The 25,577-nt window shown below is 41.2% G+C and overlaps 1 protein-coding gene across 1 annotated transcript; it reads left to right on the forward strand.

Annotated features, from left to right (window-relative positions):
* Positions 1–310: 310 nt before the first annotated feature.
* On the forward strand, positions 311–25,372 carry LOC109405248 (BLOC-3 complex member HPS1). The gene is made up of 8 exons (XM_062842235.1): positions 311–792; positions 849–992; positions 1,680–1,792; positions 1,871–2,786; positions 2,951–3,067; positions 20,296–20,504; positions 20,601–20,747; positions 24,951–25,372. The coding sequence occupies exons 1-8, from the start codon at positions 670–672 to the stop codon at positions 25,057–25,059; spliced, it is 1,878 nt and encodes a 625-aa protein (XP_062698219.1). The 5' UTR covers positions 311–669; the 3' UTR covers positions 25,060–25,372.
* Positions 25,373–25,577: the final 205 nt, after the last annotated feature.

Here is a 25,577-nt window from a genome sequence, read left to right on the forward strand (position 1 = left end):
ATCTAATATGAAGCTTGAATGCTTTTAAAACGAATACTTACGTCGACACTTCCACACTCTTGAATTTAAATTTGGTGTCAGATCTTGCGTTTAAATTTAAGTTCAATCGTAGAATTTATGATCTTTCCGCGCCTAAATTTAAATTTAAGGAACAAATAATTTCAAATTTTCTTTAACTTTTAACCTACTGTAGCTCTTCTTGTAAGGAAGCTTGCACGCTAGTTATATATGTCTGATACAAAAGGGTGACACATGAAAGTTTAGTTGAAGCTCTCTTGAGAGTCTCTTATCAGTACTAGAAATGTGTATTCTAAAGGACGCCTCGTTGGTATGCGTTCCCCCGGGTTCCGTGTTTACGAATATGCGCAAGAAAGCAGAAGGAAGGCTGTGTACAGAAAGCAACAAATTTGCTTTGACCGTGCCGTACTATCAGCATTGCCGTCCGCCGTATAGAGGGTAGGGGTGCATGTCCCTTCAGTAGAGCAGTTGTCAAGATCGGTTGTGGTGTCCTTGTTTCCGTGACGGGTGGCGACAGACAGAGTTTAGTTAGATGGTGGTTAAGCGCAAACGTGAACATTCGCTGTAGGGAGTAGGACTTGTTTGCGGTTGAAGAAAATTTCGTGAAAATTTATTGCATTGCCTAGAGTTTCATAATTCGAGTTGCCAAACATGGAGGGTGTACTATTATTCGATCAGAATAATGATTTGATTTATCAGAATTTTAACGATGCAATGCGTGCCAAAATGACCAGACATGCCATCGATCTCGGTTTGATGGAGGACGTAAAGAGGGTAAGTAAACACAGCTAAGCTGCATTTTGCTGAACTACAAATATGTTATGTTTTAGGATCCCCGAAAGGATTTGGACAATAATGTGCTGATTCAGATATTCAGTCCTCTGGTGGCCTCCCAGCGTATCATGATGTGCCAATTTGATAATGCGTACACTTCGGTGCAGATGGAGAACAACTTGAATTTAGTCTTCGATGAGGTAAGGACAAGATTTCGAATCCTTACAAGTGTAACACGCATGGGGTTGACTGGAATGTGGACTTGTCGTGCGAGTTTTCTGAAACATTCTTTTCAGACGAGTTTCCTTTTTCGTCTTGAATGTTTAGTGTGAAGTGGCTTCATACCTTTTGTTCCAGGATATACCCAAATAGCGAATGCTCAAGAAACTTCGATACCTCAATAATTATTTTATTTTAGTCAATTGAGTGTTACGTCTTCTGACATAATGTAATACTATTTGTCTTAAATACATTTGTTCGCAATTACTAATTACTACTTAATTTCCTTCTATACGAACTTGATTTTATGAAAACAAAAAATTTACACAAAAAACAATGAAGCTATTAAAATATTCAGAATCCTTACAATAGTTTATCCATATTTTTGTTTGGAGTTCATGTAGAGTACTTTTCAGTACTATCTTCATGGTCTTGTTTTGCTCTCTGAGTATTGATTTACTTTTCGTTTGGAAATTTCAGAAATAGTCTTCTATTTAATTTGTTTTAGTATGTTTTGATTAGATTCGACGTTGTCTGTAAAAAACTCAAGCAATTTTTGTCTTTGAAACAAGTTTATATTTTATAAAAAAAAAAAAGATTTTCTAAAAATTATCGTAATATGCAGTTTTTGAACACCGATTTCGTTATATCTTTTCTTTAATTTACAGTTTTTGGGCTATTTGTTCTTACAAATAAGTACTAAGGAAGTAGATCAAGTCAGACGGGAGCTTGGAGTTTGCATTTGTCTCTTGAAACATATTTGTGGGCCAAATATCTACATGTAAGTATGCAAAAGCAAAACAATCTTGCATTAAGAACGTATGCATTAAACCATTTCCACTTCGTTTTGAACCCTCAGAATCAAGAACGACACCAGGAAATCGGAGCTCCTTACTAGCTTGATTAGTACTTATCGTCAAATGTACCAGGGTAACCAAGGGATCTTAGTGGAAGCCATCGAACAGCTGCTGGTCAACGCAGACGTCAAAAATACCGTGGTATCGTCTCTACAGGCAGCTACAGATAAACTTAAGCAGGATCCACACTCTCAGCGAAGCCATTCCATCATGTTCGTGGGCAACAAGTTCCTTTCACTGTACAGTAGTCGACAAGCTCAGGAGTTGTCTCCTGCAGATATGCTGTTCCTGAACATATTTTGTCAGACGTTGGATCGTGGCGAGCATTCGAAACGCATCGAATCACACGTAGTTTTTCTCCAGGGATGCTCCAACCAGACTACGTCCGGCTGTATTCCACACATTGTACATGTTTGCAAGCTGTTTGATGATGTATTTCTGGTTCTGCTGATCGAACACGGAAATATCGTTCTATCGGGAAACCTTTACGATGTCTTTTTCGCACTACATAAGCTTCAAAACATTCACATGCAAATGGATGTCGAAAATCTACGATCAGCATTCGACAGTTTTGAAATGTACGTGAAACATACGACGGACTCACTGCGCAAGATCAAGCACAACTGTCCAGAAGCGGACGAAGCCGTTCGTGTTTTCGGCTTGAAATGGGATAACCTCCGAAAGCGGTACTCGGAATACTTCAAAGCATCAGACAGTGCCCTGTTGGTAAAAATCGAAAGTAATATGCCCATGTTTGTGGAAGCCGTGAAAGAACTGTTCAAGTTGCTCTGCGCCGAGTGTAGCACTTTGGAACACGGATTGCAACGGGTGTCCGATATAGCCGATTCGGTGGAGGAAAAACTCACGGAGGTGTTCAACTTCCTGCAGGTCAAATCGCAGAAGAATTTCTGCATGGGAACATATCCTTTTCAAAAACGTGTTTTTTTGTTGCTAATATTTTGTTTTATCAAAATACAGACAACATAACTTAACATTGATTGATTGAAATGATAAATTAATCGCATTGAATAACTTGTAACAATGAACTATATCATATGTTTTTCCTTAACCTGTAGCCATATACGTATTTGGAAGACTTTCCAGGGTTGGTGCATTTTATACACATCGACAGGAATAATGGTCGGATCGTGGCTCCAGGATTGGATTTAGAAGATTCCACAAACGTTTTGAAGGAGAGGGTAAGTATTTACATATACTGCAGTTTTTTTCAGCTAACAATTAAATCAGAAGCAAACAGCCGTAACACTGGCAAAAATTCCATCGACTATGCTTTCACCATTTGACTAATGTCAAATATTTGACCACTTTCACCATAAGAGACTTCTGTGGCCATGACCAGAAGTCTGGGGAACCCCTGGTGATAAGGCCCTTCAGGCCGCGTCACCTTAAATCTAGATTGTTCTATAACTAATGAAAATCCTAGAGAAAACTCTAAAGCAGGGGTTTTCAGATCGAGAAACGCGGTGCACTTGATGCACCACGAAGCCTTGCACCGCGGCAGTTCTGAATATTAGGTATCTTTGAAATAATTTACATCGAATTTTCAAAGGTTTTTATGATCCTTATTAAAGGGGCCATCCATAAATGACGTCACGCTTTTAGTGGGGAGGGGTTTTTCGCGAAAGTGCGACAAGCAACGCACGACGTGTGTATGGGAAAAGTTTATAACAAAAAAATAGGCATCGTCAAATTTTTCGCTATTCAAAAATAGAGGCTTTCAGCTTTCATTTGCAGGGTCCCTCAAAAAGAATCCACCGAGGGATCCTGAACAACTTTTTCAGAATACTGTTTTTCCCCATACAAAATGCACGGTTCCAAATTAATCCCTATTTCTACTTAACAAACATACCCAATTTTTGTATGAAAAAGTTCCCCCGATGGAATATTTCGATGTTGGGCTTGAATGAAAGCTGGTAGCGTCAACTTTCACGTAGCGTAAAAATTAGCGATGCCCATTTTTTTGTAATAAATTTGTTCTACCAGACACACCGTGAACGCATTAAAAAAAAACTGTGAGGGAGGGAAAAAGAGTTAAAAATTCACAATTTTAGTGCACTTAAAGGATGATCCCTTATGATTTCTCTGGAAATTCCCCTTTGATATTTGAAAAGTTGAGAAGTTCTGAAAACAGAGAACTATTTTAAATATGATTTTCAAATAACTCAACGTACATATGTACAGATGGGTAAATTATTGGTTAAATTGAGAAAAAAATCTAAAGCTCAGGTGAGATTTGAACTCACGACACTGTGTGTAGTTCAAATCTCACCTGAGCTGTGGTTTTTTTCTTAATTTAACCAGTAATTTACCCATCTGTACATATGTACGTTGAGTTATTTGAAAATCATAATTGACCACACGGATTGGTATTACCGAAAATTTGCACTTTGAGTGAGTTATTTTAAATGATTTTTTTTTCTACGAATCTTTTAACCCTTCAGAACCGAATTGTTGTCTGCTGCCGCAACTTCGCTGGCTACGAACACTTTTCTCATGCTTGATTTCATTGCCGGTGTCATGTATGTCCCCTTCGGCTTCAAAGGGTTAAGGAATCTTCCAAAAAACTATATTTAACAAAAAAAATCATGCCAGTTATCTAGGGATCCAGGGATTAATGCAGAATTCCGTCGAGGGACTCGCCAGAAATCCACCGTGATTTTTTTTCATGAAGCACTTCCATTTATAACTCCTTGTGAGATCCCTGAAGGATCTCCTGGAGGGATCCCACAAGGAAGGCCTGGTTGATCTTGAATAATAATCCTGGAGCAATTCCAGACGAAACTTCTGGAAGTATACTAGAAAAAACTTCTGATCCGGGATGTCTTCTGGAGCTTCTTCCGAAATTACTCCAATAACTTCTGCTGGCATTCCTCTAGCAGTACCTTCAAGCGTTCCCACATAGTTCCTTTTCCAAGGAGTTCTTTCTGTGATCCCTTTAAGATTTCTTTTCGAGATTTCTCTAGAATTTTTTTCAGGGTTCCTCAAGAAATTCCTTTTAGGGTTCCTTCTAGATTTTCTTCGGATATTGCTTCACGAATTTTACCATAGGTTCCTTCAGGATTTATTTGTGATATTGCTTCAGGATACCTTTCAGAATTTCTTTAGTGATGTCCATAGTGAACTTCCGATGGAATCCTGAATAAACCTGGAAAAATATGAATTCCCACCGATGTTCGTTCAAAGTCACACCAAAGTTGGTTCATAGTGTGATCTTTGCAATTCAACTAGATTTTCCACAAAATTTGCGTGAGAATCCCAGTAGAATACCTTCTACCTCAGTCAACGGTAGATCAGATACCGTAACCTTACCAGGTTTTGATCTTAGCAAATGTTTTAATTGCTTTCTAGAAGATACCCTCCTCCACATGAACCTCGGTGGAATGCCACCCGAAATATCGGCAAGCATTCCCCTCAGAACGACCCAGAGAAATATTTGAATCTCATGAGGTTTTTCCAGAATCTCATCAGCACTTCGTAAAATTAGCGCACTTTTCCAAGCTGGTGAAGTATGCATATCAAATTTAATCATATTGCCCATGGAAGACGACGAAATTTTATCCAAATCGTAAACAACATGGTCACGAAACGTTAATAACTTGTCCTTAGCCATCGCGGCTTACAGTGCCCTATTTCAAATCCAATCATTTCCAATTTTACCCAAACATCAAACTTTATTAAGTGAGGAGCCAACTTCGTGTGGTTTATGCAGCATATTTTATATTTTGCGTCGAAAAGTTTAACCGTTATGTGTCAGACAAACTTTTTGCTTTTTTCTACACCGTGTATTTTAAATGAGTGCTGGGTACCCCGGTACCCTGTCGGCCACATAAGGGTTAAAGTTAATTTTGAGCCATGATGAAAGTCCAATGGTCAAACCCAAGCGTCGGCTATCATAAGAAATTGATCAACACAATTGGTAAGATTGTAAATCGAAATTCAAGAAAATCAAACGATTATACAAATGAAAATGTTTATTAATAGGTTTCAAACTTCTTTCCACATTGAGGAAATTGTATATTTTCGGCAGTTTTGTTCTCTTCGTCATGGGGGGTTTGACTGCTGAAATCAGAGTTGACCTCAAATCCTTCCCAACCAAGCTGAATTATGTGTCAAAGTTTCAGGTAATTTGGCCGACAAAAACCCTTCATGACGAAGATAACAAATCTGCCGATAATACCCATCGCCATCATCCCCCTATATTCTGCAATATCTTTGAAACAATCTCTAAAAACAACGAATGCGAAACGGTTTTACCCTTCTTAAACCCAATTTTAAATAAATAATGCTTGAATCGGGGTCTGCAGTTAGCCTTGCAGATAACACTTTGGATCGCCAATCCGAATAAACTGAGGTTTGATTCCCGTTTGGTTAAGGAATTCCAGGCAAAGAAAGCCCTAATTCTGCCCTAATTCTCCACTGGCTCTGTTTGTGGTTAGGCTATTATGATACTTCTCCCCTAACCATTCATTCTTTGACAGCAAGAAAAACGCATTATGAGCATGAGCATGAGCATGAGCATAGATGACCGCACAATTCGTAGTTGCTACTCCGTGATTGACCAGAGCAATCGAAATTGCACAAGGAACCAATGAATAGGGCTTGGGACTAGCTTACTATTCTCAATGTACACAGTTCGAGAGCTCTCAACTTTAATAGGGTCAATAACGGCGCCGGCCACGTCCTTACGGTCATCGAGGATGGGAGGGAATGTTAGTAAGACAAACGTTGTTAAAAAGACCGCGAGTCGCTGCATCTCCACGTTTGTCTCAGGAAGGAATTTTTTGTTAGTAGGGTAAGGTACATTGTCAGTCCGGGAGTCACCTATGGTTGGTGATATGATTTGACAATGGATCAATATACACAAACCGCCGTTAACAACCGACCACTTTTCGACGCAAAAACTAGCCAAAAAGAAAATTCTATCGCGCGTCTCCACTCCACTAGGGAGCAGAAACCTTTAGTCTATTCCACACAGAAATACACTGAACGCGACTCACTTGTCGGCGCCCAGATTTTTTCCTCGACCGGCGAGCCCGAACTAACATTTTCCACTCTTTCGTGTTAATGCAAAAAAAAAAAAATATCAGCTTAAAGTGTATTGGGAACTAGCGCCGACGGGAAGCGAAAAATTCGGAACCGACTCGAGCCACGACGCGTCCACCGTACACTTCGCCCGCCGTCGGAGCCCCGCAGAGAGAAGAGAAAAAAAAAATCGCAAAAATCTAGCAAAGCCTGCGCGCGCGAAGCTTTGCTGCTGCCGAACTACCGCACACTACTGACTGCTTGGCGTCCCGTCGTCGTCGTCGGAGCCCCGCAAAGAAGAAAAAATCGGAAAAATCTAGCAAAGCCAGTGCGCGCGAAGCTTTGCTGCTGCCGAACTACCGCACACTACTGACTGCTTGGCGTCCCGTCGTCGTCGTCGGAGCCCCGCAGAGAAGAAAAAACTAGGAGTGTGTAATGTCTGAGACATAACCGCAATGTTGACGTAGGACTAATTTTTAACGCATAATAAAGAATTTGGGGCTCACAGATGAAGTAAACGTGTATCTATTCAGCAAAAATAACGGCCAGAGTAAAATCACTATATGCTAAAGACTCGAAATCTGGCGATTGTTGCTGGTAATGATGATTCAGAGCGTTCATGATTAACAAATATTTTAATCATGATTAATCATTGGTGATTAAAATTCAAATTTCGGTGATTATTGATTATGATTAATAATTAATTTGATTTTTGGGATGATTAATGATTATGATTAATGATTAAAATTGATTTTATCTGTGATTATTGATTATGATTAATGATTAAAAATGGCTCATTGATTAAAAATCATGATTAATCATGATTAATCAATCACAAAAAACAGGAAATGATTAAAATATAATTATTGTTGAAAATATTTTTGAAGTTCCAAAAGTAAAAGGTAACTCTGTCTGGGAGATTATTGAAAAAATAATCAAGAAGAACAGCATTTGAACCAATTCAAATTGGATCATATATTTTATATGGTGAAAAATTTTTGGTGATGAATGATTAATGATTGATCAATTTTTTTTCTTATGATTATGATTACTGATTAATGATTAAATTGCGAAATCAGTGTGATTAAGATTAATGATTAATGATTAAATGAGAAATTTTGGTGATTATGATTACTGATTTTTGATTAATCTTAATCATTAATCATTAATCATGATTAAATTTATGATTAATCATTAACGCTCTGTGATGATTCCCGTATCATGACGATGATGCTGCCGAGCAATGCCTTTAAAGTTGAAGGATTCGTCATTGAAATAATCGTCATCATTGAAAATTCGAAAGCAGTTTTCTCGTACAAAGCTGAAATTTCCGCAGTGAAAATGTATTCACTGTATTGCGGCTGAAGATTGGAGTACAGTGAACTTATTTTCACTGCAGAAATTTCAGTTTAGAATGAGAAAACTGCTTTCGAACTTTCAATGATGACGATTATGTCAATGACGAATCCTTCAACCTTAAAGCGCATTTGACAGGTATCCTACTCGATTGGAATGACATTGACAGTAAATTTGGAATTTCAAATACCAAATATACAGCGGTGTATATTTAGTATAAAAATTAAACTTTATCGATAAACTAAACTATTAAAATTAGAATTAGTTGAATTTTTAGAAATAATTGAATAATGCTCCAAATTACTCTTTCGGGAGCTTTGGGGCCCTTAAAAGAACCATTTTGGTATAATTCATTGCCACCCATGCCGCCACCACCGATTGATCCGAAAAGAATCGAGGCTTCATTGGACAGAGGGCGGTGCCACCCGCTTGCTCATCCGTTGAAGCGGATCTTTTTTGGGATCTTGCTGCTGCTGCCGCCGACAATCCATGAAAGAATCGGGGCCCCGGCAAACAAAAAGTGACGCCAATCGAATTTTCGTTTGCCGAGGCGGATTTTTCTTTGGATGTTGCTTCCGCTACTGCCTCCACTGCCGATGGATCCGAAAAGAATCGAGGCTTCATTGGACAGAGGGCGGTGCCACCCGCTTGCTCATCCGTTGAAGCGGATCTTTTTTGGGATCTTGCTGCTGCTGCCACCGACAATCCATGAAAGAATCGGGGCCCCGGCAAACAAAAAGTGACGCCAATCGAATTTTCGTTTGCCGAGGCGGATTTTTCTTTGGATGTTGCTTCCGCTGCTGCCTCCACTGCCGATGGATCCGAAAAGAATCGAGGCTTCATTGGACAGAGGGCGGTGCCACCCGCTTGCTCATCCGTTGAAGCGGATCTTTTTTGGGATCTCGCTGCTGCTGCCGCCGGCAATCCATGAAAGAATCGGGGCCCCGGCAAACGAAAAGTGACGCCAATCGAATTTTCGTTTGCCGAGGCGGATTTTTCTTTGGATGTTGCTTCCGCTGCTGCCTCCACTGCCGATGGATCCGAAAAGAATCGAGGCTTCATTGGACAGAGGGCGGTGCCACCCGCTTGCTCATCCGTTGAAGCGGATCTTTTTTGGGATCTTGCTGCCGCTCGGTGCTGTCCGTCCGCTGCTGTGTGTGCCGATGAAATGATCGAAATGAGTGTGTGCACCACTTATATAAGTTTCGTCGTGTCGCCTCACAGAACTATGCTTGATTGTGATTGGTTGGGTAAGACTGATCTCGAGCTTTTACTAATGTTCAGCTCCAGCCTCAGTCAAGGCACATCATTCAATTGAGCCCCAGCTAGGAAGCATAAATTTGTGGTGTTGTAGGTTTAAAGCTTTTACCATAGTTGATGACGTCAAACCCGACATCAACCTATCATTCACCTATTTTGATTTTAGCCACCAAACCTAACATAGACCCAATAGTTGATCGATGTTGGTCCAACAGTGGCCCAACATTCGATAAAAATTGACCCGACTTTAACCCGACATTCGACATTTTTTCAGTCTGGCGGAATCCAGAAAGAAATCAGAGGGAACAGCTTTTATACCCCTAGATTGGCAGATGCAGCTCCTCCCATTCGGCTGGCTTTCCAGAATATTTCATTTGCATGGCCCGCCCCGCCTGCTTCAGACGCTTCAAACGATTAATCAACCCAGAAATGGAAAAAAAAATCATTAAGCGTTAAAGTAAACAAAATATTGGATGATTTAGATCATTTTAATTCGAAAATTGTTAGAGTTAAACAATGTTTTACGGAAAATAGTTCTGATAAGGTAATGCGTTGCTGAATTCTGGGTGGAACCATTAGTGGCCGGAATTCAATCATTCATTTTTCGGGTGAACCACACTTTTCTCGATTGATGGAGTAAAATTATCTGATTTACAACTCTTGAAGAATCATTTTTTGGTGATCCTGATAAGGACCGTTTGATAAAGTAACGATTTCAGGAAGAAAATGGCATGAAACCGCCTTGCCACGCAATGCGTGTTGGTTTTCTCCGTGCTAATCCTGCAGGATGCCACCGAAAATTGGTAGGTCGCTTTCTGCCGTGGATAAGATTCATGACGCTATCAGCACGATAGCCGAGAGTCGCCGATGGGTAGTGCTCAGGTGTGGAGGTGACATCCACCCTGCTTGACTGATCCAACGAAAATGACGAAAGAAATCAGAGGGAGCAGCTTTTATGCCCTAGATTAGCAGATGAAGCTCCTCCCATTCGGCTGGCTTTTCAGTATATTTTATTTGCATGACCCGCCCCGCATGCACCAGACGCTTGAAACGGTTAATCAACCGAGAAATGAGAAAATTTCCATTTAACGAATAAAGTAATCAAAATATTGTAAGGTTAAGATCATTTTAACTCGAACAACGTTATAATTCATCGATGTTTCACGAAAAATGGTTCGGATAGGGTTGATAAATTCCGGATGGAACCATTAGTGGCCGGCATCATCATTCTTGCGGGGCCACCAAGCATTCAATCTTTCACTTTTCGGTTGCACCACACTTTTACCGATCCATGATGGAATGAAATAATTATCTGATTCACAACTCTTGATGAATAATTTTGGTCCTGAAAAGAACCGATTGAATATTGAAAGATTTTAGACAAAAAATGACATGAATTTATCATGCCACGCAATGCGTGTTGGATTCCTCCGTGCTGAATGCTGAACGCCGTCGAAAATTGGCCCGCCGCTTGTTGCCCTGGATGTTCCTGATGCTATCATCAATGCGCCACCGCCAATCAATCGGCGAAAGGACCGAGCCCCGAGGACAGCGACGCAACTCGCAAATTCGTATGTCGCTGATCTTTCTGTGGATTTTGCTGCCTCTGCCACCACCGCCGAGCAATCGATGAAACGTATTCTTTCCTTCGTCTGCCGCGTTAGACGGTTAGAAGGCGAATGTGCAACAGCACCCTTGCCGACAACCACCGACGCCGAGCCAACACGGCCGTCAAAGAATAATGAGCGAAAACGCAAACGAAGAAAGTGGGCAGCTCTCGTTCGATGCGTTCACCTCGAGACGACAAAGGCAAATGAGGGAAGATGCGAAGAAGCAGTAGCTTTTATATTCGACGGGAGCATCCAAAATGTGCTCCAAAATGTGCTCGATCGTGATTGGCTGGAATAAACATGGGTTCACTTTTCCCAATTTTTCAATAGTTTGTTATTGAAAAACAGCAAATATTATTATTGGACATAATTGGTGTAAAGATTTGCAATCGATTGGTGCCAAAATTTTGAAAATTCAACAAGAAATGACTGAGCTATTACCGCTCAAAATCTCCACTTTAAACGTAACGCGGCTGATTTCTGAAAATTTAGAATGACACCCGGTATAGAAAAGAGAGACGTAGTCCTACGTCAAAAACCGCAAAAATCTAGCAAAGCCAGCGCGCGCGAAGCTTTGCTGCTGCCGAACTACCGCACACTACTGACTGCTTGGCGTCCCGTCGTCGTCGTCGGAGCCCCGCAGAGAAGAAAAAAACCGCAAAAATCTAGCAAAGCCAGCGCGCGCGAAGCTTTGCTGCTGCCGAACTACCGCACACTACTGACTGCTTGGCGTCCCGTCGTCGTCGTCGGAGCCCCGCAGAGAAGAAAAAAACCGCAAAAATCTAGCAAAGCCAGCGCGCGCGAAGCTTTGCTGCTGCCGAACTACCGCACACTACTGACTGCTTGGCGTCCCGTCGTCGTCGTCGGAGCCCCGCAAAGAAGAAAAAAATCGGAAAAATCTAGCAAAGCCAGTGCGCGCGAAGCTTTGCTGCTGCCGAACTACCGCACAGTACTGACTGCTTGGCGTCCCGTCGTCGTCGTCGGAGCCCCGCAGAGAAGAAAAAAAAAAAAAAAACCGCAAAAATCTAGCAAAGCCAGCACGCGCGAAGCTTTGCTGCTGCCGAACTACCGCACACTACTCCTTTGACAGCAAGAAAAACGCATTACACCATGAATTAGGGATCACTTGTTTAGTGGATTCATGGAACATTCGGTCCGTAGTGATATTCTTAGATATATAATTGAGACAACCGCTACCGACACAACACAGCTATCTGTATTAGCGAAGTGAGGCCTACAGGGTGGCTAAAATGACACTAAACAAAGGATGAAGCCGCGTAAGTGAACGTTTTATGATAATCTCTGCCAGGTTGCCAACACGACCCCGGCTTACAGAGTAGTCATGACCAAAACGAAGGCCAACCGAAATGTTGCAGAAGATCGTGGAAACGTCGTTTCCGCGCCACGACACATGATTATGGGCTCCCGTTCCCAACGGCCAAAGCGAGGTTGCCCCAGTGGTGATTGTCGAACATATCGCAATAGCGAAGTTGCTCAAGCTGAACAAGACTCAGCACCAGGATGGTTTTCCGATTATAGCCATCGAAGCTAACCCAGACATGTTCAGAATGGCTATGCAGATAGGTCTGGAGAGAGGTGAATTGCCGGCGAGATGGAAAAGGCAAAGAATGGTTCTGCTACCCAAACACAGGGAAGTGATCTGGCGACCCGTCGGCAAACAGACCTATCTGTCTACTGGACACCGCCGAAAAACTGTTGGAGAGGATCATTCTATCGAGGTTTACGGTCCATACCGAGAATCCAGATGACAAGGGCTGTCGGATAACTAGTTTGGCTTCCGGAAGGGTCGATCGATGAGGATGTAATCAAAACGATTGAGATAGCGCTCCAAAAGAAGTAAAGGGGAATCCGCTATTACACGGTCGACACGCTGGACGTGAAGAATGCGTTCAGCAGCGTCAGCTGGGCTGCCATCGAGTATGCCAATTCAAGGAAATGAAAAAGCCGACAAATTAGCAAGACACGGTGCAGCATCGTGTTTTGTTGGTCCTGAACCATTTTGTGGAGTTCCGGAGTGTACTCTTAGAATGAAACTTAAAACCTGGGAAATGTCTATGGTAGAATCTAATTGGAATGCCACGGATACTTGTAGACAAGCTAAAAGATTTATAAGACCCAGTGCAGCAAAAGCCAAGGCCATATTAAATCTGAACAAAAAATATCTCAGGGTAATAACCGGTCTGATGACTGGGCTGGGCACTGCCCAAGCAGATATCACTTAAATAAGATTGGTAAAATTCAATCTTCTGAATGTCGTTTTTGTCAAACGGAAAACGAAACTGCTGAACACATTCTATGCAAATGTGGAGTACTATATAATTTAAGGTCGTCAATATTAGGGAAAGGGTTATTAGAGCCCTTGGAAATTTGGCAATTTAATCCGAACAGGGTAATCGACTTCATAAAACGAGTTGAGCCTAGTTGGGATCAAGTGCTACATCAACCAATGTCCATCGCATCTCAATTGTGACAGGATATTTGATAAGCACTAAAGCAAACATGGGTCATGCCACAATATTCCTACATAATGGAAGCAGTGGTTCAAAGGCTCTACAGATAAGGGATATGCCATACACCACCTCTAGGAGTCCCGGATATAATAAATAAATGTCCGCACATACCGCAGTGCGAATATAGATTCGGATCACTACTTAGTCGCTGTACCCATGCGCTCAAAACTTTATCAAAACAATTCAGGCCAAACATGTCTAAAGGTCCTATCTGCAGAAGAGAGGCTCTCTTTGGTTTTCCTCTCTTTCGTTAATATCTCAGCTGTTTATTTGGATTATGATTGTCTCCTTGCATTGAACGATGGTCAAAACAACCGTCTTTTGATTTGTACTGCAAAAGTAGTTGAAAAGTGTACCATTACATTGCAATAATTGAAAGAGAAAGTGAACAAAGAGAGCCTCTCAAATGCAGATAGGACCTATTGAAATGTTTGGCCTGAATTATCACCACGCGTCGAAGTCGAACGCCGCGGATCAACATCGAGCAGCTGCGTAACGTAGAAGTGGCTCAAGACTACGCGCAGCAGTTAGCAGTGGCCCTACTAACGGAAGAACAGCTTGGCGCAGCTACACTTGAAGATGGCTGGAGAGACATCCGATCCGCCGGCTGAAGCACTAGGCTTCGCGACACCGAATCACAGAAACGACTGGTACGACGGCGAATGTGAACAGTTGAAAAACGAGAAAAATGCAGCATGGGCGAGAATGCTGCTACACCGTACGAGAGCGAATGAGGCACGTTACAGACAGACGCGGAACAGGTAGAACTCAGTCTTCCGGATGAAGAAGCGCCAGCAGGAAGAACGAGATTGCGAAGCGATGGAAGAGCTGTACCGCGCTAAGGACACACGAAAGTTCTACGAGAAGTTGAACCGCACGCGCAGAGGCTTTGTGCCACAAGCCGACATGTGCCGAGATAATCACGGGAATATTCTCATGAGCAAGCGTGAGGTGGTCGAGAGGTGGCGGCAGCATTACGATGAGCTCCTCAATGGCGACGTTGCAAGTACCGAAGGTGGCGCGGTAACAGATCTAGGAGTATGTCTCTCTTTCTCTCTTCTTGGCGTAACGTCTTCATTGGGACAAAGCTTGCTTCTCAGCTTAGTGTTCTATGAGTACTTCCACAGTTATTAACTGAGAGCTTCCTCTGCCAATTCCTTTTTATGAAAAGATCCTGGACCGACTGGGAATCGAACCCGTCACCCTCAGCATGGTCATGCTGAATACCCGTGCGTTTACCGCCTCGGCTATATGGGCCCTCAATCTAGGAGTATGTGCACAGGACGAAAGACTTCCGGCCCCTGACCTCCAAGAGATTGAGGAGGAGGTTGGCCGGTTGAAAAACAACAAAGCCACTGGAGCAGATAAACTACCAAGCGAGCTTCTAAAATACGGTGGAGAAGCACTGGTCAGAGCACTACACTGGGTCATTACCAAGATTTGGGAGGAAGTATTACCGGAGGAATGGATGGAAGGTATCGTGTGCCCCATCTACAAAAAGGGCGACAAGTTGGATTGCGGGAACTACCGCGAGATCACACTACTGAGCGCTGCCTACAAGATACTCTCTCAAATTTTATGCCGCCGACTATCACCGATTGCAAGAGAGTTTGTGGGGCAATATCAGGCTGGATTTATGGGTGAACGCGCTACAACGGACCAGATGTTCGCCATCCGCCAGGTGTTGCAGAATTGCCGCGAATACAACGTGCCCACACATCACTTGTTCATCGATTTCAAAACAGCGTATGATACAATCGATCGAGAACAGCTATGGCAGATTATGCACGAATACGGATTCCCGGATAAACTGATACGATTGATTAAGGCGACGATGGATCGAGTGATGTGCGTAGTTCGAGTATCAGGGACACTCTCGAGTCCCTTCGAATCTCGCAGAGGGTTACGGCAAGGTGATGGTCTTTCGTGCTTGCTGTTCAACATTGCTTTAGAGGGTGTTATTAGGAGAACGGGGATAAACACGAGTGGAACGATTTTCACGAAGTCCGTTCTGCTGCTTGGTTTCGCTGATGATATTGATATTATTGCTCGTAAATTTGAGAGATGGCGGAAACGTACATTCGACTAAAGAGTGAAGCCAGCCGAATCGGATTAGTCATTAATGTGTCGAAGACAAAGTACATGATGGCAAAGGGCTCCAGGGAGGAATCACCGCGCCCGCCACCCCGAATTTATATCGACGGTGATGAAATCGAGGCGGTTGAAGAATTCGTGTACTTGGGCTCACTGGTGTCCGCCGAAAACGACACCAGCAGAGAAATTCAGAGGCGCATTGTGGCAGGAAATCGTTCTTACATTGGACTTCGCAGAACTCTACGATCGAATAAAGTTCGCCGTAACACAAAGTTAACCATCTACATACGCGCCAACTTGTGACGTAGTTGGGGGGCGAAGCTTCTCAAAATCAATGAAATTCGAAAAATATCGACGCAGTTCATCTAGTTTTGGCGTATTCACGTGAAAACTAGTGCATTAAGCTGAAAAAAGTTGAACATTGTCCAATTTTGGAGAGCTTCGCCCCCCAACTACGTCACAAGTTGGCGCTTATGACCATATACAAAACGCTGATTAGACCGGTCGTCCTTTATGGGCACGAAACATGGACCCTACGTGCAGAGGACCAACGCGCCCTTGGAGTTTTCGAACGGAAGGTGTTGCGTACCATCTATGGCGGAGTGCAGATGGAAGACGGGACTTGGTGAAGGCGAATGAACCACGAACTGCATCAGCTGCTGAGAGGACCAACCATCGTCCATACCGTGAAAATCCGAAGGCTACGGTGGGCGGGTCACGTCATCAGGATGCCGGATAAAAAAAAGACACTACACCGTCTTCAGCCAGAGGCTGCACAGACTGAACATTACCAACACGAGACAACGGACAACACACATAACACCCAGTGGTCCAATGGAGAATTTTCCGTTTGACGAAAAGTTTTCCCCGACTGGAGCGGGAATCGAACCCGCACTCCGAGGCTTAAGAAACGCCTAGACGATTGACGCCGCTAACCGCACGGCCACGAAGCCCACCCAACCCGATTAAAATGGTTTTCGAGAGCCATCATATTGCTCAAGTACTATTCGAAAATAAGGAAAAATATTTTTGGTCATCTCTCCGAGGGGCCTCCACATCCGCTCGGGCCCCGGGCCCCCACAATCCTTAATCCGGGCCTGGGTAAGGTTGACCGTAGCACCTTACAAATGTCAAGGCCTGCTGGCGACGGAGATAGTCGAGTGACTCCGTAGCTTGAAGGAATAGAAGCGCCCGTCTAGCGAATTGGGAGTCGTGAGTTCGAGTCTCACCGGAGTACGTGGATTTCTTTCCATAATTCAAATCTCAATTTGTTCATCGAGCACATGTTCCGTTGTGCACATGGATGTCAAATCATTTTCAACAGTGTAATTTCCCACATGGCTTGGTCAGCCAAAGCAAAATCAAGAAATTTACATTTGTAGGATTTGAAAGGTTAAAAAGAACTCAATGCCCATTCGACCCTCGACGGTGTGAAAATTTCACAAGCTTTTTGATAGGCATTGATCGACTACTCATGTCTTGCCTTATCTGAGTCCTGTTCTTCATCCGAAAAAGGAATTGCCCTGGGAAGTTAGTTCTCATCATTACTTCCAATGTTTCAGAAGAATCAACAGTGAAACTGCCATCTTCTTTTTTAAGACTTCCAAGACCATTTGAATTTTTAAAGATGAAATTTGAAACTTGTTTAAAATATTAACATGTTTTACGACTTTTTTTTTATTTCTGATGGATTACTGGTATGTTTAGTAAATATTGTTCTTAAATTTCCGGAGAAATATGTTTAAAAAAATATTTTAAATCGTTGGCTTTTTTAAGAACTTATTTTCAGTATATTCATTTTCGATTGTATGGCTTTCTCAAGAATAATCTGAAGTAAATTTTCAGAGTAGATATAAGTAAACTTTCATTAGGAAGATTGAATAATTACTTCATAGATAATTAAAAGAAATCGCTTCTCAGAATTTCGGGATTACTAACAAGATTCTTAGTAAAGTTGTACAGATTTTCATCAAATTTGTAGCAACTCCGGATAACTGTCGCGGTGCACTTGACAAGGCTTCACGGTGTACTAAGTACACGCGGTGCACGATCTGAAAACCGCTGCTCGGTTGTATTCTGTAAGGGCTTGTTTATACTGAACCCAATCAGATGTAACTTTTGCACTATTGAACAACAGTCTAGATTTCTTGCTCAAATCTGCCAGCTTATCATTCCACCAAGGGACATCCCTGTTGGATGACCTCTGTCGGATTGGGCAGTTAGCATGATATGATGAAATCATTTTATCAATAATCTCATCAGTGGCATTTTCCAACTGTGAAACAGACAAGATCTGCTCCCAGGTCTCAGTTAGTTTTCTTTGGGTTTCTATAGCTTTGAATTAAATTTGACCCGGCATTAAATTTGATCCGGAATTATAATCTTGTAATAAACTCAGTAATTGGGACAAATTTTGTTCTCCTACTTACTAAAATGATTGTTCTTGGATAAGACTGACTTTCGTCGTACAAGATCCTACAATTCTGCGAAGAGCAACCCATTGCCCTTCCACTATTTACCCAGGGCTCTTGAATAAATCCTACGTCTAACTGTTCTCTAATAAATCTTCTGCTGAGCACAGCTGAAGCACCCTTCGCGTGGTGAAGATTTGTTTGGATAATTTTCAAGGTACTTATTTTTTTTACTATTTACAGGAGAAAAATAAGGTCCACTGCGTCATTGCTCCGTTTAACACAGTAAGAGCAAAATACTGTGGAGGGTGTCCTGGTACTCCACAGGCACCGTTAGTGGTTAGGTTTTTATTAGACCTGCCTAACCATCCATTCTTAGGCACGGTACGCATTAGGCCGCATGACACCATGAATTAGGGGTCGCCTGTTTGGTGGACTTTTACCACCGGATCAGACAATCCGTAGTGATATTCTTAGCCAGTTGAAGAAACTGCTACCGCCACTACACGGCTACCTAGGCTGATCGGGAATAGAAATTAATATTGATGATCAACTTCTTTCGAGCCCGAACAGCCGAAGTAGGTCTTACATATTCTAGGTGCTGAGCGGTCTTAGCGTGTAGACATTTACTAATATATTTTCTGAAATTTTTATCAAGCTTGATTCTATTTGTAGAAAACAATTTGATAATAGTTATTTATGTAACGAGTTGCAAAAAGTAGATTTTTTCAGCACGAGTAGTACATTTATCCAACGAGGCTTGCCGAGTTGGATAAATACGAAGAGTGCTGAAAAAATCGAGTTTTGCAACGAGTTCCATACCAAATTTCATAATGCAACCCATTTGGGTTGTATAATTTTCATAATGCAACTCAAATGAGTTGCATTATGAACATTATACAACTATTTTTCATTATGCAACTCATTTCAGTTGCATAATGAACCAGTTCGGAAAAAATGGCCATTATGATACCAAAATGAGTTATATAAAATATAAATTATGATACTGAATTGCATAAAAGATGTTATTGGAAAATATAGCAACTTGTGCAGAAGCTTCTAAAGGTCTTTTATGGAATGTTTTGCCGCATATGAAGAGTAAAGCGCAAAACAAAACGGCATTTGTTGTATATTAAGGCAGGATATGTGTGAAAAAAAAGTTTGTTGTTTGTAATCATTCCCAAAATAGCAGAGCTGCAAAGTTGTGCCCATGCTTTCTGAGACACCCTATATTCAAAATCAATCCCATTTTCTCCGGTTTGTGGCGATTTTTCTCAAAAGTTGTCTCCAAAAGGTTCTGAAAAAATTGAAGTTTGAATAGTTTTATGATATACTCAACTAAAATTCGACAAAAAGGTTACTTACACCCTTGTGAATTTGGGACCCTCAATTTTGAGTAAATAACAAAAATATCAAGAAAATTTCTCACAACCAGTGATTCACGTGATTTTAGAAAAGTTCGATTTTCTACAAACATTTGACACACCTTGTAACAAATGAGATGAGGATGTTCTTACCTTGAATGAAGGGCAGCAAACAGAAATGTTCTCCCTGAAAACAAAATAATAAAACAATAATACATATTACTGATATGAATTTTACTCTCTATTGTTTCTACATGGCACATAGATGCCGAATCATTTGATTATCTCCCATAGAGCACCTTGCATCCAGCCAGAGTGCAATTAGATGCTTCCACATAACATTTTGTAATCTGATATGTAAACATATAGCGTATAGTATCACCATCAACAGTGATTGTTGTTTAATTGTCAACGGCAGCTGCAGCATCAATATGATTACCGGAATGCATTCGCGCCGTGACAACATACGCTAGCAACACGTGCACCGGTTGGTGTGAGCACAAGTAATAGAGGGAATTATCAGCACTTAATGTGGCGCAGCACGCTCTCGAACGTAACGTCAAAAGGCTATCTCGTGACATGTGACCCCAATCGGTGCAAAACTTCAAACAATGATATGCCTCCTTTCCGGCAGAGTCCTCACTATACACTCTCTAAACGTAGTATTTTAGCACGAGTAGCCGGAACTTTATCAACCTCAATTGAAAATAAACCTCTAACAACGCCAAAATAACAATTTCGGTTATTCGCCTTTGCAGATTTGGTCCATGGTGGAGCTTTCGCGAACCTATCTCCACAAAGGTCACATGTCGATGATCTGGAAGGACGTTACGTTCAGCTACGGGTACTTTCTTTGGTTCGAGGACGCCAACGGGACGGCGCTGAAGCCGAAAGAGTTTCCGGACTTTTCTACAATCTCGACGAAACCGCAGCTTATCGCGGGGATACTGTCGGGGGACTACTATCAGTAAGTCGGTTTAATTCGGTTTGTTTGGGTTTTATTTAGATTAATTTCATTGGAATGTTTTATATTTTTATTCTACGATGTTCTATTTTTCAACAGACGCTTGATAGAGACATGCTTTCCAAGGACTGCGCCGAGTAAAATTCGCTGCTATGAGCTGTTCTGCGTACATCTGGGGCTGGTTACGTCAACGAATGTGCTGGAGCACTGCAGGCGACTGGCGGTAACAATTACCGACCTTACAGGGTGCGTTGGTAATCCGATAGATTTGTTGTAAGGGTTATTTATATGAAAGACATTAGGCAGGTAACAATGGGCAACATTTTAGTGAAAACGCGATGTTGGAAAGTTTACCAGAGCTGGTGGAAAACGGACTCCTTAAACCTTCAAGGACGGTTGGGTCATTTGCACCACGCTGACGTGTTCTACAGCGGCGCGATTGGTGGAAAAAGTCGTCCCGAAGGGGTGAAGGACAATGTTACTAGCGTGCAAAGTTGGCCGCATAAAAAGGTCACCTTTCATTGTAGTCGATTTTTTTCGAGCACAAATTTGCAGATTCGACAAGCAAAATGATCTGAAAATGTGACTCGCAGTGGCATTTTCAGAACAATACGTTTGAGAGGTCTACGAATTTATGCTCGAGAAAATATAAGGCACACATTTTGCCTGAAAAGTGAACTTGGTGACCTTTACCTTGAAACAAAACACTAGCATCCTAGTTTTTTTTTTCAGAAATTTCTCTGGGATTTCTTTCAGTAGTTCTTAAAGAAATTCCTTCAAGAATTTCTCTGGGAATTTCCTTCAGGAGTTTTTTCAAGGCTTTCTTCATGAGATTCTCCAAAAATTTCTCCAAGTATTCATCCAGGATTCCTGCAGAAATTCTTCCGAGATTTTTTTTCAGGAATTTCTCCAACAGATTCTTTAAGGAGTTCCTGCCGAAATTCTTTCGGTAAATTCTCCGGTAATTTATTCAGGAGTTCCTTGAAGAATCCTTTCAGGCCTTCCTCTGATAATTTATTCAGAAGATTCTGCAAGATTTTCGTCAGGAGCTTCTATGGGAATTAATTGAGTAGTTTCCCGAGAATTACTTTAAGTCACATCATTGGGGCATACACAAGCCTGTTGGTGTTGATAAACAAATAAACAAAAGTTCATCCGGATGTTACTCTTTTCTTTTTTTTTACTGAACAAATCAGCAAAATTTTGCTGAATTTCAGCATTTTTTTTTTTGCTGAAACCTTCAGCTCGGCAAAATTCAGCAAAATTTGAAGCCCCCCTGCATACAAAATTTGAAGCCGATCGGTTCAGTAGTTTCCGAATCCATAACGGTCAGACAGACAGCCAGACAGACAGCCAGACAGACAGACAGACAGACAGACAGACAGACAGACAGACAGACAGACAGACAGACGGAAATCCATTTTTATATATATATAGATAGATATATATATATAGATTTCTTCTTGCAGTGCATTTCTCCCGGATTTATTTCAGGAACATTAATTTTCTTCCTGGGGGAGTCTCAAAAACTTTCGTGGAGGATTGGTCTAGAGAAATTTCCAAGTATTTTCCACATCCTTAGGAGGAATCCATAGTGGGACCCCTCGAGAAATCGCAGGTGGAACTCCTGGAGAAATTCAAGGCAAATCTCCTAGAAAAATTGTAGAAGGATTCCTAGGTGAAAATTAGACCGGCCCAAATACAAAAATGTCGAAAAATTCCACGGGGCACCCTCTAGAATCGTGCCTTTGGATGAGAAGAACATTCTGTGAAAGATTCAGCTCAATCGGTTTAAAACTGAGAAGGCGCAAATGAGTTGAAGGTTTGTATGGGATTTCAGTCCAAATATTGGAAATTGGATGACCTTTAGTCTCTCACACAGTACGCCGGTTCAGCGAGTTCGGTTTAGCTCAGAATTGAAAGAATGGTAGTTGATACCCTAAGGAACAACTTTGTAGAAGACCATATCATGATAAAACTTAATATTGTTGTGGTTTCAGCGGACGAAACCAGGATGAGGACATCTTCCCCCGTTTACTCTCGGTTGTTACATGCAGCACGTGTTTGTCGGTCGAAGCTTTCGCACTACATCATAGGCAGCTATGTAATTCTTCATTGGCTCGATACCCATCCACGTGCGTGAGCAATTGAAATGAAGGACAACATAGTCGCCTATGATGTTGACCGCAAGTTTCGACCGACAAACACGTGCTGCATGTCACAACCGAGAGTAAACGGGGGAAGATGTCCTCATCCTGGTTTCGTCCGCTGAAACCGCAACTATATTAAGTTTTATCATGATATGGTCTTCTACAATGTTGTTCCTTAGGGTATCAACTACCATTCTTTCAATTCTGAGCTAAATCGAACTCGCTCAACCGGCGTACTGAGTGAGAGACTGGAGGTCATCTAATTTCCCATATATTTGGGCTGAAAATCCCATACAAACCTTCAACTCATTTGCGCCAGCTCAGTTTTAAACCGATTGAGCTGAATCTTCCACAGATTGTTCTTCTCATCCAAAGGCACGATTCTAGAGGGTGCCCCGTAAAGTTTTCCAACTTTTCTTTCTCGCCATACAAATGTGGGCCGGTCTAGTGAAAATGCATGAGGAATCCCAGAAGGGACTAGTGGAGGAATATCCGGTATTTTCGATAAACCTTTCTAAAACTTTATGGAGCAGTTTTTGGAGTAGCTCCCGAAGGAAATTCAGGATGAATTTCTCGGAGGAAGTTCAGGATGGATTCTCTGAGGAATTCATGAAAGAATCATTGGAAGACCTTTCAGGATGAATTTCTGGAAGAATTATAATTCACTCTGTCTCACAAACCAATAACATGAGTTACAGTACTTTAATTGATCAAAAAAAAAAAAAGCTATATCCATATTCAGAATCAGAATGAATTATTCATTCTAAAAGAATGTGAAAAAAACTTCCAGAAATTTTTCTGCGAGTTCTTCTACGAAATCATTCACAGATTTTTAAAGACTCCTCTAGAAATTCCTCCAGAATTATGAACAGAATCCCTTCAAGGATTTCTTCAGAATTTCTCGTGATTATTTGTCCTGAATTTCATCTTGAGATGTCTCTGAAAATTTCTTTGAGAATTTATCCAGGAGTTTTTTCCGAAGAATTCTGCAGGAGTTTTTCAAAAGATTTTGCCAAGAACTCTAATAATTGCTCAGAAGAATTGCTTTTGGAATTTCTACGAAGATTGCGCCAGGATTTCCTTTGAAGATTTGCCCTGGGTATCGAAGGGTTTCTCCAGAACTGTGAAGTGTTCCAAAAATAGAACAAAACAAAAGGACAGGTAATTATTATCGAATTGTTGCTTTGATTTCAAAACTTGTTACTGTTGTGGTATTGTTGATAAGTTGATCAATAGTACATCAATAACAAAACTTGTAATTTAACAAAATATGTTATTGAAATGTACATATTCACTAAGCATATCAATAGCTTGATTATAACAAAATTAGATTGTTCAACAAAATTTGTTATTGAAATGCTATGCCTTGATAATTAAATAATAATAAAACAAAATATGAAAACAGGTTATGTGATTTTGTAGTTATAAATTTGATATTTTCCTCTGCTCGGGTACCAGAGTAATTCTTGCAGAATGAACTATCAAAAATTCTTAAGCAACTGAACGGGACATTTCTCTTAAAAACTCCTGAAAGAATATCCGGAGGATTTCCTGGAAGAGTTTTTGGGGGGAACTCCTGGTTATTTTCAGGGGCACTTCTGGAAGTATTCTTGAATGAACTTCTGAAGCATTTTCAAAGCAACTGTAGGGAACAATTGTCAGAGAAACCTCTGGAAGTATTTCTGAAAAATCTTTTTGAAGAATTCTCGGAGGCAATCTAGTTTATTTCCTTAGGAACTCCCGTAAAATGGTGCAGTTCCCGAAGGAAATCCTTGTTGAATATCCGGAATAATTTACGGAGGAACTTGTGGAAATAATAGGGATTGTTGAAATCATTTTCGGAGAATGCCTTCTGGTACAATTCTCTGAGCCACTTCTGGAAAAAAAATGTCTGAACGGAAACCTAACCTGTACGAATATTCTAGGAAGAACTTTCCCGAAGAATTTCCCCAGAAACATTCCCGGAGGAACTTCCTGAGAAATTCCGAAGGAACTCCTTGAATAACTTTGGATGAAGCTCCTGGACGATTTTTTTTAATGATCTCCTCAAAAACGTACAAATTCATGGTGAACTTTCAGAGGAATCCTCAGAAATTTCTGGTGGGACCCCAATTCAGTTAGTTTTAGAAGGAAAAATCTCCTTTCAACGATGGCGAGAAATGTCAATAAGGAATTTGGAACTGAGCGGAATTTGGTCTAGTTTTTGACATTCGAAATTTTAAAACTTTTAAAGTTGGATCAAAAAAATAATGCTGTGAAAAACCGGAAATTGTAAAACACATACTTTTTTTTCGAATAGCAATCCAACCGACATCACATGCTGTTGTACTGCACCAAATTCGCCAGCTGTTGCCCATTGTGACCATAATGCAAACACATTAAAGCAAATAGACGCTCCACACAAATAAGTAACAGTAGACTTCCAGTAGAGGAATAATTCCTGAAACTAGCCAGGGCATATCAGTTTCCCTGAGGTATCGGTAGCTAACGTTTATTTGACTGTGTCATACGTACATTCCATTTGATTTCGTTAAAAAATTTGTTCTGGATATCAACAGAGTGATTTGTTAAACCTAGTTTAGCCTTAGTTTTAGTTTCATTCTAAAAGTACTTAAATCCCGTTGTGAATGATTTATAAGTCATATAAATATGGTTTATGAAATGTTGTATTTGTGAATGTGATATTTTCTTCCAGTAATAAATTGTTTTGGAATAAACAGACAGCACAGCGTTGTACACACGCGGTTTCTGGATGACAATCCTTCCTGTGTAGTTAACGAATCCATCCCGATTCTTAAATACTCTCACCCTACCATTGCTCTTATCAAGACTGTTTACAGCCATATTTCAAAATGATTTGTATGGCCACACCGGGTAAAATGCATTGAGCTTTTTTTTAACACAACACAGCAATGGGGGGAAAGAT

Source organism: Aedes albopictus, chromosome 3 (assembly GCF_035046485.1).
Source record: "Aedes albopictus strain Foshan chromosome 3, AalbF5, whole genome shotgun sequence".
Lineage (NCBI taxonomy): Eukaryota > Metazoa > Arthropoda > Insecta > Diptera > Culicidae > Aedes > Aedes albopictus.

Excerpts from the sequence above, each read along its gene's own strand:
- LOC109405248 (XM_062842235.1), top strand. The coding sequence starts at position 670 with ATGGAGGGTGTACTATTATTCGATCAGAATAATGATTTGATTTATCAG. Across the intron at positions 793-848 it reads TGATGGAGGACGTAAAGAGG|GATCCCCGAAAGGATTTGGA; the intron begins GTAAGTAAACAC and ends GTTATGTTTTAG. Across the intron at positions 20,505-20,600 it reads CTGTCGGGGGACTACTATCA|ACGCTTGATAGAGACATGCT; the intron begins GTAAGTCGGTTT and ends ATTTTTCAACAG.